The sequence below is a fragment of the Fukomys damarensis genome, unplaced genomic scaffold (genome assembly GCF_012274545.1).
Source record: "Fukomys damarensis isolate Sample0158 unplaced genomic scaffold, DMR_v1.0_HiC HiC_scaffold_13, whole genome shotgun sequence".
Lineage (NCBI taxonomy): Eukaryota > Metazoa > Chordata > Mammalia > Rodentia > Bathyergidae > Fukomys > Fukomys damarensis.
Genome location: NW_022900925.1, coordinates 36,075,366 through 36,092,816, shown reverse-complemented (window position 1 = coordinate 36,092,816; position 17,451 = coordinate 36,075,366). Strand labels below are relative to the sequence as shown.

The window sequence follows — 17,451 nt, the reverse complement described above, 5'->3', positions numbered from 1 at the left end:
TTTGAGACAGTCTCACTATGTAGTTGAGTCTGACCTGGAACTCACTATGTAGCCCAGGCTGATCTCCAACTCGCAGCGATCCTCCTGCCTCAGCCTCCCAAATGCTGGGATTACAGGTTTGCGCCCAGGCCCAAATAGACTTTTGATTCCCCAGTGCTGTGTTTGGTATTTAGGTTCATGGTTTTTGGTTTTTGTTTTTAGCTGTACTAGAAATTAACCCCACTCTACAATATCCCTGGCTATTTTTTTATTTTGAGACAGGGTCTCACAAAGTTGCTAAATTGCCCAGATAGGGTTCTAATTTGTGATTCTTCTCCCTCAGAGTCCCAGAGTGCTGGGATTACTGGTGTGTGCTGCCATGCCCAGCCAGGTTCATCCTTAGGAGTGGTTCTTTCTCAACTGGGCACCCTTGGGAGTTTGTGGGGAAAGGCAGGAAATATTCCTAAGTATGGAATTTCATATTTGGGACAGACCTGCAATTAATCCCTTCCTTACCTTTTTAAAAAGTGATTTTTTAAGTCTGAGTAAACCTACATGTAAAACAGAAAAAGGAAGTAAATTGCTTCCACAACAGATTCACTCAAATAGAGTATTTATCTCCATTTCCTTTGTTTTCTAGGAGCAGGCTGCCCTCTGGGGTACGCAGTCTTTGAGCAAGAAGGCTTTTAGTGCGTTTGACATTAACTACAAGCTTCAAGAGATTCCTCTGGGCTTGAATGCACCACCCTGAACTGTGGTATTTTCAGAACCATTGATGCCGATGAAAATACATAGCAAGCTCTGTACACAGACTTGCTTAGCTCTGAATGTCACTCCCCTGTACGAAGCCCTGGGAGAATAGGAAATTATTTTCTTTAAATCCTGCTGTTTATCAATTTTCATGGACCAAACATTGACTTTCAATTTGTTTATTTTTAACAGAATACTAGAAGTCGCAAGATGTTCTCAACTAACAGATGTCGGTTTTACTACTTTGGCCAGGGTAAGTGTTTTCTCCAGGTTTCATAGGTTTGCTGCTGGAGGTTTTGTTTGGGATTTTTTTTTTACTTCAGAAGAGTGAGCAGCAAGTAAAATATAGTATGGCCACAGAATTGGGCCTGTGAGGCAGGGGAGCTCCTATGTCTGTAGGTGGCAGACCTATATGGCAGACCTGCTGGTGCCATTAACAAAACAGACTACCAGCCAGGCACAGTCAGTCGTACATGCTGTCATCCCAGCACTCTGGGAGGTTGAAGCAGAAGGATTATAAAATGAAGCTAAGCTTGGGCAGTTTAGAGACATCCTATCTCAAATTTGGTTTTTTTGTTTTTGTTTTTTGAGACAGGGTCTCACTAGCCCACACTGGCCTTGAACTCAAGGTGATCTTCCTACCTTAGACTCCCAAGTACTGAGATAATAGGCATGTGCTCCCACACCTGGCTCCTGGCTCAGATTTTTTTTTTTTTTTTTGGTACCTGGCATTGAACTTGGGTCCTTGCACTTGCAAGGCAGGCCCCCAAACTGCTGAGCTAAATCCCTGGCCCTGGTTCAGATTTTTTTTTTTTGATGGCTGGAGATGTAGCTCAGTACCAGGGCCCGGGGTTCAATCCCCAGTATCATGAAAATAAAGAGTACAAGCTGTTCTAGAAAGTCAGGCATGCATGGGAAAACCAGACACTCTGTGAGACTCTTAAGATGATAAACTCAGGCTTCCTGGTGCTTTGTGAAAGAAGCCTGTTATTTGGTATATTACTAGTCAGTGTGTGTAGTGTTTAATGTTAAAAGCAATGTAAGCCTGAGCTGAGCATGGTAGTACATGCTTGTAATCCCCTATCGGGGAGGGAGGCTGAGGCGAGAGGATTGCTGAATTTGTCACAATTTAGATACTGTATCAAAAGAAAATCCTAAAAAAGGGCAGAGGGTGCACCTTGATAGTAGAGAGCACATGCCTAGCAAGCACAAGGCCTGCGTTCAGTCACCAGTACTAAGAAAGAAAAGTAGGGAGGAAGAAAGGAAAGGTAATAACTGCTTTGACCAGTATTAGGAACAGAGGGACAGTCATTCACTTTCTGGAAGACAAGTAGAGTGCTAATTGATGACCTGGACACCTAACTACGGGAGAACATAATTGTTTTCCTGTCTTCCAGAGAAGCAATTTTCTTACTTAATGTTTGAAAGGATCTCTGTATTATTAGCCCACCATCATCAGCAAATTTATTCCTGTGTATTTATATTAGATGTTTATATGTGGAATAATTTTAAAATGTCACTGTAATCAAAGCCTAAGATTTCATTGGTATATTTAATACTACCTCTTAGTTTTCTGCCTGTAAAGTATTATTCCCATGTTTTAAATGTGTATATGGTATTTTTTGGTTTGTGCTTTGTAGAATTGCCACGAGCTTGAAAAGATGGACCTAGAAGAATGTGTTCAGGTAAGATTGCAGGATTTTATTCACAAATACACTGCGATGGGAATTTACACAGACAAGTCCCTTCCTGGTGTGGGACCTAGTGGTAACTCTGCCTGTCCACTCACTGAGCTGTCTGCAGTCACTCCTGGTGGGTGGCTATGGCCTGTGTCTTAAAGAGCTATGAAAATAGATGCTAGAAGGGGCTAGAGATTTAGCTCAGTTTTGCCACTGCCTGCCTTGCAAGCACAAGGACCCCAGTTTGATCTCCATTACCACAAGAAAAAAAAAATAGATGCTGTGGTCAGACTATCAAAAAGGCACCCAAGTGTTCAGGCCAAAAAGCTGTTCAAAGTTTTTGGAGCTAAAGGTGTGGGGAAGGTGGGATGGGTAGGGGAACGGTAATAAGAGAAAAGAAAAAAATGTGAGATAATGAAAAGATGCAAATAAAGTGCTTGTAGATGGAGAGGGGAGGAGGGGGTGAAGGGAGGGCAGGGACAAGGGGAAAAAATGAGAACCAAGACCTATCATATAAAGGTACAAATTCCCAACAATGAATGTAACTGTACTGTATCCCTAAAATGTACCAATAAACTCAATTAAAGCTGAAAAAAAGCAAAACAAAACAAAACAAAAAAACTAGCACTGCTATCTAGTCTTAGGAGTTTCTCATTTCTGCAGTCCCCTATATGTTCAGAATAAATGTAATTCACGTACTACAGACCACAAAAAGAGTATATTCTTTTATTGGTTTTTGTTCATAATTTTGTTTCAACTTTTGATAAAATTTAATAAATTTAATTCCTTAATCATTAAAAAAAAAGTTTGTTTTATACTGGGCATGTTGGCCTGAGCTGTACTCTCAGCTCTCAGAAGGCTGAGGAAAGAGAGTCACTCAGGCCTTAGCAGGTTAAGGCCAACGGGAGCAACACGGTTCTGTCTCATTTTTTGAAAATTTTATTTTCAGTAGATCTGCAGAGTTGCGATTCTAGTTGTACTAGTATACTTTAATACCCTAGTATACTGCTCTGTAACACTGTAATTTTTTAGCTTAACTGGACCTGGATCCCTTCATTAGCCCTGGAGACTTTACACTCTGTGGAATTCTACACTACTGACTTGATCAACAATTTTTATAACCAGTTTTAAGACTTTTCAGCCAGATGTGCATATTTTTAATACCAGCACTCTAGAAAGTTGAGGCAAGAGATTCATGAGTTTAAGTCTAATGGTAGAAATTTTAGCAACTTAACAAAACCCTATCTCAAAAAAAGAAAAAAATTTTAAGGGTGAAGATTGAGTTCAGTGTGAGGATCCTACATTCAACCCCCAATACCCCCCCAAGAAAAGGATTTTACATATTATTAGATTGATTGAAAAAAACTTTTAGAGGGAGAGCTCTAGAAAGTAACAGAATTTTTAATGGTAAAATAAAAATGGGAGGGTCCAGGGATTTAGCTCAGTGGTTCCACCCACCTGCCTCACAAGTGCAAAGACCCAAGTTCGATCCCCAGTACGAAAAAAAAAGACATACGTATTTTAGGGGCTTGGGATTCAGTTCATTGCTTCTTCCACCTGCCTTGCAAGTGCAAGGACCTGAGTTTGATCACTGGTATAAAAGATAAATTAGGGCCGGGGATTCAGCTCAGTGGTTCCACCACCTGCCTCGCAAGCACAAGGACCCGAGTTCGATCCTGGTACCAAAACAAAAAAAGATTAATTAAATTAAAATGGAAGATAATAGCGGGATCTAATGGTGCAGGCCTGTAACCCCTGCACTCTGGGAGACTGAGGCACCAGAATGACAAGTTCAAGTCCAGCCTGGGCAGCTTAGTGACAGATTGAGACTCTCTCTTTTAAGAATCCATTATTTGATATCTGTATTTAAAGTATGTCAAGGAGGAAATATAGCCCGTGACTCTTTGGAATTATACTTAAATATGTTTCTTTCAGATAACTGATAGCACGTTAATCCAACTTTCTATACACTGTCCTCGACTTCAAGTGTTGGTGAGTTTGACTCTCAGAATTCATGTATTTGCTGGATTGAATCAAAACACAGTGCCATGGTTTGTTTAAGAAACAGCTTTTAATTTCCTTGCAATATCTAGCGCCATTTTGGTAAAGTTTGCTTCCCTGAGTTGCCAGCTTCCAGAGGCCAGGGAAGGTTTCAGTGAGGTGGGGAGTACGATAGGGACAAGAGTTAAAACACTGCTAGTGTGGATGCGCAGAGCCTGAGACCTGAAGGAAGGGAAGCACCATCCAGGCTGAGTCATATTTTGACACTTACATTGCAAGAGATCCAGAGGATGAGGTGGTCCAGATTACCGTTAATTTCACCCTTGACCTGTGTCCTTATAAAACAGAAGCAATCCAATCCTTAGTCGCCAACTTCTTGCAGCTACCATCAGTGATTCTCTAGGAAGCTGTTTTGCTGGGTGTGATAGTGCACACCTTTAATCCCACCATTCTGTGTGCCTGAGGCAGGAGGGTCACAAATTCCACCACAGCATGGGTAATTTAGTGATACAGCAAAACCCTGTCTCAGAATAAAAAGTTTAAAAAGATGTGAGCCGGCTATGGTGGCCCATGCCTATAACCCCAGCACTTTGGAGGTTGAGGCAGGAGGATCACTGTGCGTTTGAGACCAGCCTGGGCTACATAGTGAGTTCCAAGGAAGTCTCAACTACGTAGTGAGACCCTGTCTCAAAAAAACAAAACAAAAAAATAGATGTGGGATATAGCTCAGTGCAAAGCCTCTGGGGTAATCACCAGTGCTGCAAAGAAAAAAAAGACGACCAGTAAGACACTTTGGTTCCCTGTTGTGTGTCCAGTCTCATTTTTGGAGTGTTTAGTAACCCCATACTCCTAAATTGGATCGAGAGTTCAGAACTTTCCAAAAAATTGATTCAAAGAGAATTGATGAAGAGGTGTGCTCGGAGATGATCCCAGTGATCTTCAGTTGATTCACTGTTGAGTCAGGCCCTACCTACACCAAGTAGTATTTAGTCCAGATACCTGAGAACTTTGCGCATAAAAAGCTTGATCGCTTCTCAGCCCTATTGAGAAGAAAAGTACTAATTTGGGGAGGCTTAGTTTTAAAAGGTATCTTGCTTTGCTAATGAAGTTCAGAGTCAAAGTACATTTAGAGTAACTCATGAAGGTCGATCATGGATTGCTGCACGCAGACCCCAGCACCTCTAGGTGCCTCCTTCGTTCTGTCATGCATGGATTCCGTGGTGGCTCCATATTCATCGAGTCACACCAGAAAGCACTCCTGACGGTGCACACCCATCCTCCCTTCCTGTGGCTGCAGAGTCTGTCCCACTGTGAGCTTATCACAGACGATGGCATCCGCCACTTGGGGAATGGGGCCTGTGCGCACGACCAGCTGGAGGTGATCGAGCTGGACAACTGCCCACTCATCACAGACGCATCCCTGGAGCACCTGAAGAGCTGTCACAGCCTGGAACGGATCGAGCTCTATGACTGCCAGCAGATCACACGCGCAGGCATCAAGAGACTCAGGGTGAGACAGCCACAGTGCTCTCCTCACGTGTTCCCAGCACTCTGCCTTTCCTTGCCTTTTTCCTTTTTCAGATCCGGATTCCTGTTGTTTTTATGGTTATTTGGATATCTAGTGAGGAGGGAAAAAATGGAGAGCAATTGTAAAGACAAAGATACCTTTTTTGTTGTTGTTTTGGTACTGGGGATCAAACTCAGGACCTTGGGCTTGCAAGGCAGGCGCAGTGCCACTGAGCTGCATTTTCGGACCAAAACGTTTATTTTTACTTGTGGTTCCAGATGAAAGTTTGGTAGAGAAATACCCATTAAAGGGAAGACAGGTAGGTCTTCTCTCAGCAGTTTGTCCAGAATGTTCAGAGTTGATCACATCCCCAGAGTAAAAAAAGGAAAGAAACACTGGCCAAATTGTACTTCTCAGGGGAAAAGGAAATAACAGAGAAAATGGTTAAGTGGTATGTGTGAATCCAGGTTGTATTTCCTCTTCACATCGAACCCTTTTCCCGGGGTTCTTATTTTTTTAGCAATGAATCGGGTAGATTTCTACCTTTTCTTTTGTGTCCCCATCCTCCATAGTAGAGACAGATTCAGGTTTCAGCAGAGTAGTCATACAAAGCTAGATGAATCTGTGGGCAATTATGGAAAGATCTGCTTGGCATCTACTGGGGCAGAGGCACTCTGGTGACCTAGGACCTTACCACAGCCACTAAAAGTCCATTTGACACAGTTTTGAGCAAGTCAAGGAACACCGGAGCTCCTCTTGAGTCCACTGGCATCATTTCCTCCTCCTCTTTCAGCTGAGCAGACCAAGAGCCTGACTGCACTGGGAGAAGCCTGGCAACTGAAGAGCAGGCTGGCTCCATCCTCTTACATGGTCTGCTGACTCTAGGGTTCCTGACCTGCCTGGTCCCTAGGATCTCTTCCATCTCAGAGTCCTCAGGAGACAGTTTTGTTATGCTTCCCCCGGGTCACTTAGCACTTCTCCATTTCCAGGCTGTAAGCTCCCTAAGGACAGGATCCCCATGTTGACCATCTTTGTGCCCCTGTCACTCGTAGGTAGCATATGGCCTTGAACATAGGGGGCATTCAGAAATAGTAGGAAAGGCTAGAAGCGTGTTAAAAATGTATAGTGAGAGATTTTCTTTTTTAATAAAAAGATAAGCTGGGCGTGGTGGTACATGACTAATCCTAGCACTCAGGAGGCTGAGGTAAAATGACAGGAAGGAAAGGAGGGACGGATAGACAGACATTGTCTACAGTGACTTGGAAAGATAATTATTTTAAGCTTGCATAGCCATTTCTAACTAGGAATCTCTTTGGAACAAGATAAGAAATTAATAATGATGCTGCTGAACATGGTGACATTCTCTGGGAAGCTGAGGCAGGAAGATCATAAGTTTGAACTCAACCTGAGCAACTTTAGACCATCCCCTGACTCAAAATGAAAAAGATACAACATATGAAGGTTTGGGGATGATGTAGCTCAGTACAGAGACACTGGGTTCTATCTCCAGTACTGCCAAAAATATGTATTATGTTTTCCCCCAGTTTCATTATGAAAATAGGTACCAAAGTTCTTTCAGTTGATGGGACTAGCACAGCATAAGATGGAACAAAGGGAAGTCCAGGAATCCATGCCTCCTGACTGGTCCTCAGCCTCTCCCGCATTCATGTTGGTGGAACCCCTCAGTGGCTTTTCTGGAAAGTGGCGTGCCTGTGTTTGAGCCTCTCTCTGTAATGTTTCTATCTTGTTTCAGACCCACCTACCCAACATCAAAGTCCACGCCTACTTCGCACCAGTCACTCCACCCCCGTCAGTCGGGGGCAGCAGACAGCGCTTCTGCAGGTGCTGCATCATCCTATGACACTGGAGGGTCAGCTCGGTGAACTGGGTATTTAAGGAACTTTAGCGTTACCTGGCGTCTCCAGCGGAAGTGACCCCCGTGTTCTGGGCAAGGTCACAGAGTGAGGCAGTGTCCAGGTCCCCTGAGCCACACGTACGTATGCATCCACGCCCTCACCCCATCCATGCTAGCTCTGGCCATGGGACTGAAGTTCGTGCCAGCTTATCGAGTGGATTGGTAAAACTTAGCCATTCCTGTCGTACACGTCCAGAAGAGCATCGTAGGCCAACACAGAGGGAGGGGCACTCCAGCAGACCCAGGGTTACTGCTGTTGGTTTATTTTGTTAAGGGATTTCTCTGGGGATTTTGGAACAGTAACTGCAGTCATCCAGGGTCAAGGAAAGTATGGAAAAACAATACACGATTTGTCCAGGGACTAGAAAGACATTTCTTTGCATCCTAGAAGTGGTAGCCATCGTTATGAAATGACTACGTAGCTTCTGTGTTTCCTGTTTTCATGCCAACATGCTGAGCATGCTCACAGAGAAGGCTTGTCCATTCCTCTGGTGTTTTAGTATTCGGCCCAGGGGTTTCTTAAGTACTACATTGAAATTGCTGTGGTGCGGATGTGGATACTCAGACTGTCACTGTCTGTATCACAGCACACATCTGTCTTCCATTCTTCGTGGCTCCCTCTGCACTCTTGCTTGGTGTGTCCCCTGGTCACAATCTGCTACTCTCACAGTTGTTACTCTTTGGCTGTTATGTTTACAATTTGCATTTTGGATGATTAGTTGGGGATAGCAAACATTTTTAAAAGAGACATTATCAATAAATATTTTTTTAATTCGAAATTTTACCATTAGGGGACCCTGCTTGAATCTTTGCCAATCTGAAAAGAAAAATAATGAGAAGAAATCAAGCTAAAATTATTTTGATGAGAAACAAACCTTGCCTTTTCATTTGTGTTATATATGATAATTCGCATGTGGTGCCCAGTATTCGCCCTGCACACTTCCTTACTTAAGACTGAGGTAACTCACTAAGGAAAGAGAAACAGGAGAACTGTGTTGTTAGTACAGAATGGATGGCAAGGGCCGGGGATTCAGCTCAGTGGTTCCGCTGCCTGCTTCCCAAGCACAAGGACCCGAGTTCGATCCCCGGTACCAAAAAAAAAAAGAATGGATGGCAAACTGAGCCTGGAGGTCCCTAATCCCCAAGCTCATACATCAATAATCTTGTTTCTGCATTCCTGAGATCTAGGCATGATCGCTGGCATCTCTGCCCTGCTGGTTGCAGTGGCGGTGCTGCCAGGGGAGCTGTGCTCTCCAGCAACAGCCCATCACGAATACACGAATGCCCTGTCACATCCGGCCAAGTCCGTGTCAGTGTTAACAGCTTCATAGCCATCCTTGGTACTCAAAGGGCCCAGGCCACTTCAGTCATCTCTTCTGCCCTGAATTTCCTTTAATGGAATGTGAAAGTGGCCATTTGAAGAGATTAAGTATCTGGAATAGAATCCTAAGAGGCATTAAAAGGTTCCATTTCTCTGACCCACTTGGCCTGGCATCATGGCTGAGGAAAAAGATTCAGTACTGATGAGTCAGAGTCTGAGAAGCTCTCCCCCTAACCAGGTAACAATGGCACACACCTGTAATCCCAGCTGCTCAGCGTGCTGAGGCAGGAAGAGCACATGTTCAAGGTTAGGCTGGGAGACTTGGCAACACCCTCACACTAAGTAAAATGAAAAAAGTGGGCTGGAGAGGTCACTCAGTGGTAGAACACCTGTTTAGCATGTGTAAGGTCCTTACCTAATGGTAAGGTCCTGTGTTGTCCTCAGTGCCATCAAAAGGGAAGGAAAAAAGAGGAGCTCCTTACTTAAAGATACAGAGGCCGGGTATAGCAGCACATGCTTATGATCTCAGCACTGTGGGAGCCAGAGGCAGGAGGATCATGAGTTTCAAGCCCAATCTGGGCAAATTAACAATTGAGCAAAACCCTGTTTCAGAATAAAATTTTGAGGGCCAGGGATTTAGCTTAGTGGTGCCACCACCTGCCTTGCAAGCACAAGGTCCTGAGTTCAATCCCCGGCAGCCAAAAAAAAATTTTTAAGGGGCCGGAAGGGCTTAGGACGTAGCTCAGAGTGCCAGGGCCCTCGGTTCAATCATAGAGAATAAAAAATAAATAAAATGGAGTTTCTAAAGTCTAAGGTTTTTTTTTTTTTAACAGGGTGATTGGAGTAGGGGTTTTTTAAAACATTAGTGTACAATCCACCATGGTCTTAGATCATCTCTTGCATAATCCAGATTGTTTAAGGGCTTATTTTAATGCTGCAAGTACTGGTTCTACCAGCATATGCAAGAATAAGAATATGCAAGAATATTTTGCTGTTAATACAGAAAGCAATCACATGAAAAGATCTTTTAAGTCTATTCCTATTATTTAGCATATTACATTTATTTTAAATCCTATTTCATTATATTCCCTTAAAAAAGCTCAGATTATTTGTCCTTTTCATTCCTCTTCAAGTTATCTTGTAACTTTTTTTTTGGGGGGGGGACGGGTGTTGAGACAGGGTCTCACCGTGTAGTTGAGACTGACCTGGAATTCACTATGTAGCCCAGGCTGGTCTCGAACTCACAGCGATCCTCCTGCCTCAGCCTGCTGAGTGCTGGGATTACAGGTGTGCGCCACCACGTCCGGCTATTGTAAGGTATATTTTTGTTTTCTAAAACAGGGTCTCACTGTGTGGGCCAGGCTGGCCTTGAACTCACAATCCTCCTACCTCAGCCTAGAAAGTGTTAGGATCCTAGATTTGTGCCCCTGCACCTGGTGCTGTGTGTGTGTGTGTGTGTGTGTGCGTGTGCGTGTGCGTGCGCGCGCGCGCACATGTTCATGCATGCACATGCAAGCACAGGGTCTTGCTGTGGTCTAGAGGCTGGTTTTGAACTCATAGGCTCAAGTGATCCTCCTATCTCTCTCCCAATGGTTGGGATGTTAAAGGCTCACACTACTCACAGCAGGAGTACGCTTTTTAATCTGAGACTTGTTCTTCTGGCTATAACCCACACGGAAAAGTACAGACAAGAAGACATACACTTCCAGGTGTGATTCATTATACTCAGAGGGCCAGGACAAATATTTGGAGGCCTTCTCCTCTAACATATATGACTTTTTTGTTTTTCCTAAACGAATTTGTACTGAAACCTATATTAGTGAATTCTGATATGGTGGGTTTTTTGTTTTTGCTTTGTACCGGGGATCGAACTCAGGACCTTCCTTGCACTTTGAGGCAAGTGGCAGAACTCACTGAGCTAAATTCCCAGCCTGTGAATTTGGATTTGAATTGCCTGATTTGAGAAGTTTGAGACCCTCTTTTTCCATCAGTACGTCAAAAGTCTTGCTGGGTGTGGTGGCTCATGCCTGTAATTCCAGCGCTCGGGAGGCTGAAGCAGAAGAATCTCTGAGTTCAAGACCAGCCTGGACCTACACAGTGAGTTCCAGGTCAGTCTCAACTACATAGTGAGACCCTGTCTCAAAACAACCAAACAAACAAAAAGTCTTAAAAATGTCATCTTTCTATGCAAAGGGCACCTCACATGCAGGCCCACCCATTGGTTTGCCCTGGTGCCCCACTGCTGAGACCGGGAGCAGAAATAAAGTAGAGGACACAGGTGTGCTGCACTGGCTCATGTGTGCTTAGTCCAGAGCCTATTTCTTTCTCAAGAATTTCATTCATTAAAATGAAACACAGCCAGGGGTGGTAGCGCAGGCCTGTAATCCCAGCACTCGGGAGGCTGAGGCAGGAGGATTGCTGCGAGTTCGAGGCCAGCCTGGGCTACACAGTTCAGAGCAGTGTGAACTACATAGTGAGACCCTGTCTCAAAAAAATATCCAAATAAATAAATGAAATGAAACTCAGTATATTACCCAAAAAGAAACTTGAGACCCAGACCCATCAAGATTGGGAGAAAAATACATTTTTTTATGCTTATTGATTCCATGGTATGTTTGGGTCAGGTGGAAGGGGTCCTGGTGTCTGAACATGTACTTCCTGTCCGCATCTGGAGTACCCAGGATTTAGAATTCAGCAAGGCTTGGCGGAAAATTTATTAGTTTATTTGCTTGATTTCATAGCCACTCCCGAATATACCTTTTATAATGAAAAAACAATGCATAGTGTGAACAGAGAAGACCCTTGAAAATAAGGTACTTTCATAGTCCTACCGTTAAATTCCCAGTGGCCGGGAGGAATCGCTGCAGTCTGGGGAAACTTCCTGGACAACATACTGCCTTGTTTCTGAGCACCCTTACCCACTCTCACTCTTCAGACTTTCCGGCACTGTTGGCTACATCAGCCCTGCTGAGGTGATTCCAGCGTCTTTCCCTTCTGTCTTTTTGCACCGTTTCCTTCCCACACCACGGTTGCCCTCTCTCGAAGCCTCTGTCATACCCCAGCATTGCGGCTGGCTTCCCCTCGGGTTCCAGTCTGGCTGCTGCTTTGGGTCCTTGTCCTAAGCAGTGCTGTGGATGGCCTTGAATTAACTTGTCGAGTGGCTCTGATCATTTTTCACTGGAGTGTCTTAGGTCTTGCTGGATTTGAACTGAGCGCAAAAACTGATGTGAAGAACATGATCTGACTGTAGCCTCTTTTCCGATAATTTGGAGCGTGAAAGCGCATTCTGCTTTGTGTTAAAAATGTTTTCTCCTATTCTGCTCTCATCTTTATTGGATCTAAAAGTATTTCTTAAATGTTTTTTTGTAAATTTCCAGTCTGATTTCCATATCCATTGTTTGGTTAGCATATAGAAATTCAGTTATTTTACATATCCTCTGTCTCAAACATTCTAGAGGGAAACCTGGTAAATAATTGAATGACACTTTCTTTGGGGCTTTCCTGCCTATTTGAATTGTTTGCTGTAACACTGATACTACAGTAGCCCAGTCTTTGCATTCATCTAATCGCCTTATAAAGTACATTTTTATGGGTGTGATAGCCCACTGCTGGTGGGGGAACCGAACAATATGCAGTGGAACCTGTTTTGGCTTGAAGTCATGAGGGTGTGTGAGAAAGGCTGGCTCCTGTGAGCAGCGTTTCCTTAGAGGCAGGGGTGTTGGATGTTGTGGTCAGCGGCGGCCGCTTCCTGTGCCTGGGCTGCAAGTCACAGACTGCGCAGAGCAGCTGCTGCCACAGGGAGGCCACCTCATTTCCGTGCGTGGTGCATCCTGGCTGACAGACCCGCATTGAGTTCCGGTGGTCTTGAGCGAGAATCCTACATCCCTCAGAGTGGTCCTGGGTCAGAGGGGTCTAAAGCAGTAGGAGGATGAAGATTGGGGATGACAGATGCGTAAGACCTTGTCAGGAGGGTGTGATTAACCCAGGATAATTTGACAGTAAGGTTGCAGATGATCATAACCAAACATCCTAATTTATTTCTTCATTCTGTGGCAAAGAACAGCTTTGCCTTTTTACTTGAGACAGACTTTCTACCTGCCGGAAACTGCCATATGAGGTGAGCTTTTTGCTTGAAGGCTGTCTGCCCCTTTCATTCGTGCCCCATCTACCTTTTCTGTCTGCTTTTATTCTTAGGGACATCAGTTTAGCGCCTCTGAAGCCTTTGGGTCTGTAGAGAAGTCAGTATGTGAGCTCTTGACTGCGTGGCTGATCTCGGGGGTCCAAGAGAGTTAGACTTTGAAGCACAGACACTGTCGGGCCGTCAGTCAGAGGACGTCCAGGGCGCTGCTTCCCTGCCTCGTGTGGGTTCCAGGCAGCCCTTGTGGAGCTCACTTGGCATTGCTTTCTCAGCCAGAGTAGTTCTTTGCCCTCTAGCAAGGAGAGCAGTCTGCGGCCCTTTTGTTTTGTGTTTTCCCCATTTCTTATTTTGACAAATTGACCTGAGGAAATGCGGTGTGGTTCTAGAATGGGGTCCTTCCTTCAGGAACAGCATCTGTTCTCAGCAGCCGTGACAGCAGCCTTCGCCTGATGGACTCCACACCCTCTTCCTGCCAGGAGGGCTCCCTGTGTCCCCTCACCAGAGAGACCCAGGTAGACCGGCACCACTGAAAGAGCCACCAGGGTCTCCCAGCTGCTGGTGTGCTCTGCTGGCTCCGCAAACAAGACTTCACAAGGAAGAGGTGGGTGGGAAGGTGTCCGGGGGTGCGTTCCCTGCCCTGCTGTGCCCCAAGAACAGGGAAGTCTTGAAGTGATGCTTTTTTGTTACCATAGAAGGAAATTTTGCCCTTCTTGCTACTTACTCTTAACTCAGTCTGTACTGCTGCTCATCCGTCTGTGTTTCTCAGCCTAACCCTTCCCAGCCTTTGAAGTCAATAATTACCTTTGGAGGGGGCTAGAGAATGAGAACCTAAAGTCTTAGAAAATCCTAACTTGAGAAAGTTTCTAACTGGTATGGTTTGATGAATTACTTTACACCGTCCACCCCAAGACAAATGATTTTCTTTTCTAGTGCTGTTATTAGTAGATCTTTACTGAGTGAAACCTTTGCTGCTACTTTCCTGGGTTTACATCAGGTTTTTCCCTTCAGAATGCTTTCTTACCTGTACTTCTCTGATGACTGTTAATTTCTAGTAAGTACAAGAAGTGGGTGCCCATGATTTCTCAGTCTCCCCTTCACTCTTACTTCACACTAAGCCTGCACAGGCCCGCGGGCGCACTGCAGGTCTGGGACCCAGCACCTACTGGAGACCTGTGGCTGCCACTCTGCTCCCCCTCCTGCCCTTCCGGGGTCTCTGTGAGGAGAGAGGCCGCTCGCTGTGCCTCCCTCAGCGCTCTGGTGGCTGCCTCCCTCCTCCCTGGAACTGTTTCCCAGTGGCTTGCTCACCTTCACCCATCTTCAGTGACCCTGAGGGCACAGACCCGAGTGGTGTGGCCTGTGCAGAGCTCAGAGAACTGTGAGGACCCCATGCCTGTCGCACTCTGCCTGGGGACAGGTGGATGGGTGCCTGGTGCTGCTGGGGAATTCTTAACTTCAAGCCAGACTGCTTCCTCCCTGTGCTCCCACCCTCTTGGGGGTCAGATGCACAGGGGGCCTGAGCAGTCCAGCCACTCGGCCCCCTAGAGCACTGGGGACTGCTGCTTGCTTTTTGTCACCAAAGGCCAGGCCATCCCTACGTGGCGGCTTAACGCCGGGTTCCATGCACTGCCCGAGTGACTGTTTCCACCTAACACTTTTGGCACCTGAGGACGGGAGGGGGGTATTTAAAATAAATAAAATCCAAGGTGATAGTAAAGTAGAGGATTCCTTTTGCTTTAAAATCTTTGGACTAAAAAAATGTTTTTATATATAAATATAAAGTAAATCGTTATGTAACTATTGTTTCCTGTATGTTCTAATTTTGTTTTATGATGTAATTAAAGGAAATAAGCTGTGAAGACTTTTCATTCTCCTGTGGAAATAGCAAGACTTGGGGCTGTGGCTCCTACATTCCATGAACCCCAGAACAGCACAGGCTCCTAGGGCTGAGTGAAGCCACCTGTTCCTTTTCTCATTTATTTATTCATTTCATAGCCTCTAATGATTTTGCTAGCCATTTTTACTGCCCTGAACTGTCCTTTTCTTCTTGGTGAAAGTGTGTCAGAGTTGACCTTACTAATCTGATGTTAAAGGGGTGGAGGGTGGAGCTCAGTGGCACCTGAGTGGCCTCCCTGAGTTCAGTTCCTGGAACCCTGGGAGGCTGAGGCAAGAGGGTCACGGGTTCAAGCCGAGCCCTGACTGCTGAGCAAGACCCTGTCAAAGCTACCAAAAGGCTGGAGATGTAGCTCAGTGCAGAGGCCCTGGATTCCACCCCTAGGACTACACGTGCGTACACACACGAGCCTTATGGAGTCATAAGCCCCACTTGATATCTACACTTGGTCCTGTTATGGACAAGGGTTGGAATTGTCTCCTGGGGCCGATGCGGTCCTTTGAGGTGTTTGCTCAGATGTTTGTCTTAACTGGAGTCAGACCAGTTGGTTGAGGGAAGCACATTTGAGGTCTTTAATCAAACTTGTGCTCCATCCACAAGTGTCTAGCACTTCGCTCTTCCCTGGCTGGAGTTTCAGGCTCATCGGAGATGATCACTCATACCCCAAGTAAAGGGTCAGCAAGTAATCACGTTAGTCTGCTGTCGGTGCATGTTAGGTTATCACATATCTCTGTGTTTGAGGATTTTCACCATACTGCTGTGAGAGAATGAGATTGAAAAGGATATGATGCGGTCTAATAGCATTTAAGAAACCCCGTGGGGCTGGGTGTGTAGCTCAGTGGCACAGCACCTGCCTGCTCAGTATGAGGTCCTGAGTTCGATCCTTAGTACCTAAAAATGAATTCAAAAAGATAAAATTGGATCTAGATGGGAATGAGAGCTAAGTACTTGGAATACTGAGAAGCCAGCCAGGCGGTTACCCACTTGGAATCCCAGCACTGTACGAGGTTGAGGTGGAAGGTTGCAGGCTTATGCCTAACCTGCGCAGTTTAGCAGTTTGGAGACATCCTGTCTCAAATTCAGAAAGGGCTCAGGACTTCATCTGCATGTGAAGGGCCTGAGCTCATTGCCCAGTTATCTCCCTCAAAAAAAATCCCAAGTAAATTGCAACCCTAGAAGGAAATCTTTATGTTTTATGTATTTATTTGGGGGGGGTACCGGGGATTGAACTCGGGTCCTTGCACTTGCAAGGCAGGCCACCAAACCTGCTGAGCTAAATCCCCAGCCCCTAAATTTTTTTTTTTTTTTAAATAAGGTCTCATATAGCCCAGACTGGCCTCAAACACAGCAATCCTTAGAGCTGGGTTTGGTGGCACACACCTGTAATTCCAGTGCTGGGGAGGCTGAGGCAGGAGGATTGCCATGAATTTGAGGCCAGCCTGGGCTGCACTTCAAGACCCTGCCTCAAAACAAAAAGTATAAGAATGTAGCTCAGTGGTAGAATGCTTGCCTAGCATGCACTAGTCCCTGGGTTCCATCCTAGCTGCAAAATAAAAATGTGTAGGAAATCGTGATTATGATTTGGAGTGTTTTTGTTTGTTTGCACTGCTACAGGTGGAACCCAGAGCCTTCACACTGATACATCACTATCCCTTTTTACTTATTTTGAGACAGGGTCTCACTGAGTTGAACCTGAGCACTAGAAAATAGCAGTATTTAGAACTGAAGCGGGGGGTTGGTTTTTTGAGGCAGGGTCTCACTAGTTGAGACTGATCTGGAACTCACTATGTAGCCAAGGTTGGTCTTGAACTCAGTGATTGTCCTGCCTCAGCCTCCCAAGTGCTGGGATTACAGGTATGCGCCACCACACCCGGCTCAGAACTGAAGTTTTAAGTAGGCATTTGAACATTAAGTGGTCTTGTGGAGGCTTTAGTATTTGGTTTAGCCCTACTTGGAGGGAAATACAGCTAGATTATCCTTTGCACCAGAAAACATCTCTTGCCCAAGTTCATAGTTTATGTGGAGTTTCTTATTAGGGACCAACCCCAAAACCAAAGAAATTGTATAACATGAAAATTATATGTGCCTTGTCTTAATTGAATCAATTTAGAACTATAAAAATGATGCTTGGTGTGGTGCACACCTGTAATCCCAGCACTCGGGAGGCTGAGGCAGGGAGGTCGCTTTGAGTTCGAGACCAGCCTGGGCTACATAGTTCAGGTCAGTCTCAACCACATAGTGAGACAAAAAAAAAAAAAAAAAAAAGGAAG

General features: G+C 45.2%; 1 protein-coding gene across 2 annotated transcripts in view; it reads left to right on the top strand.

The window, feature by feature from the left end:
* The window catches only part of Fbxl20 (F-box and leucine rich repeat protein 20), a 44,454-nt gene extending 34,713 nt beyond the window's left edge, over positions 1 to 9,741 (top strand). The window contains exons 10-14 of one of the 2 annotated variants that reach the window (XM_010620053.2): positions 922 to 982; positions 2,370 to 2,414; positions 4,344 to 4,400; positions 5,707 to 5,919; positions 7,670 to 9,741. In XM_010620053.2, coding sequence (XP_010618355.1) covers positions 922 to 982; positions 2,370 to 2,414; positions 4,344 to 4,400; positions 5,707 to 5,919; positions 7,670 to 7,777 — 484 coding nt within the window. In that variant the 3' untranslated portion in view covers positions 7,778 to 9,741. The remainder of the gene's footprint in view (positions 1 to 921; positions 983 to 2,369; positions 2,415 to 4,343; positions 4,401 to 5,706; positions 5,920 to 7,669) is intronic. The other variant, XM_010620054.2, reaches the window with a different exon arrangement.
* Positions 9,742 to 17,451: the final 7,710 nt, after the last annotated feature.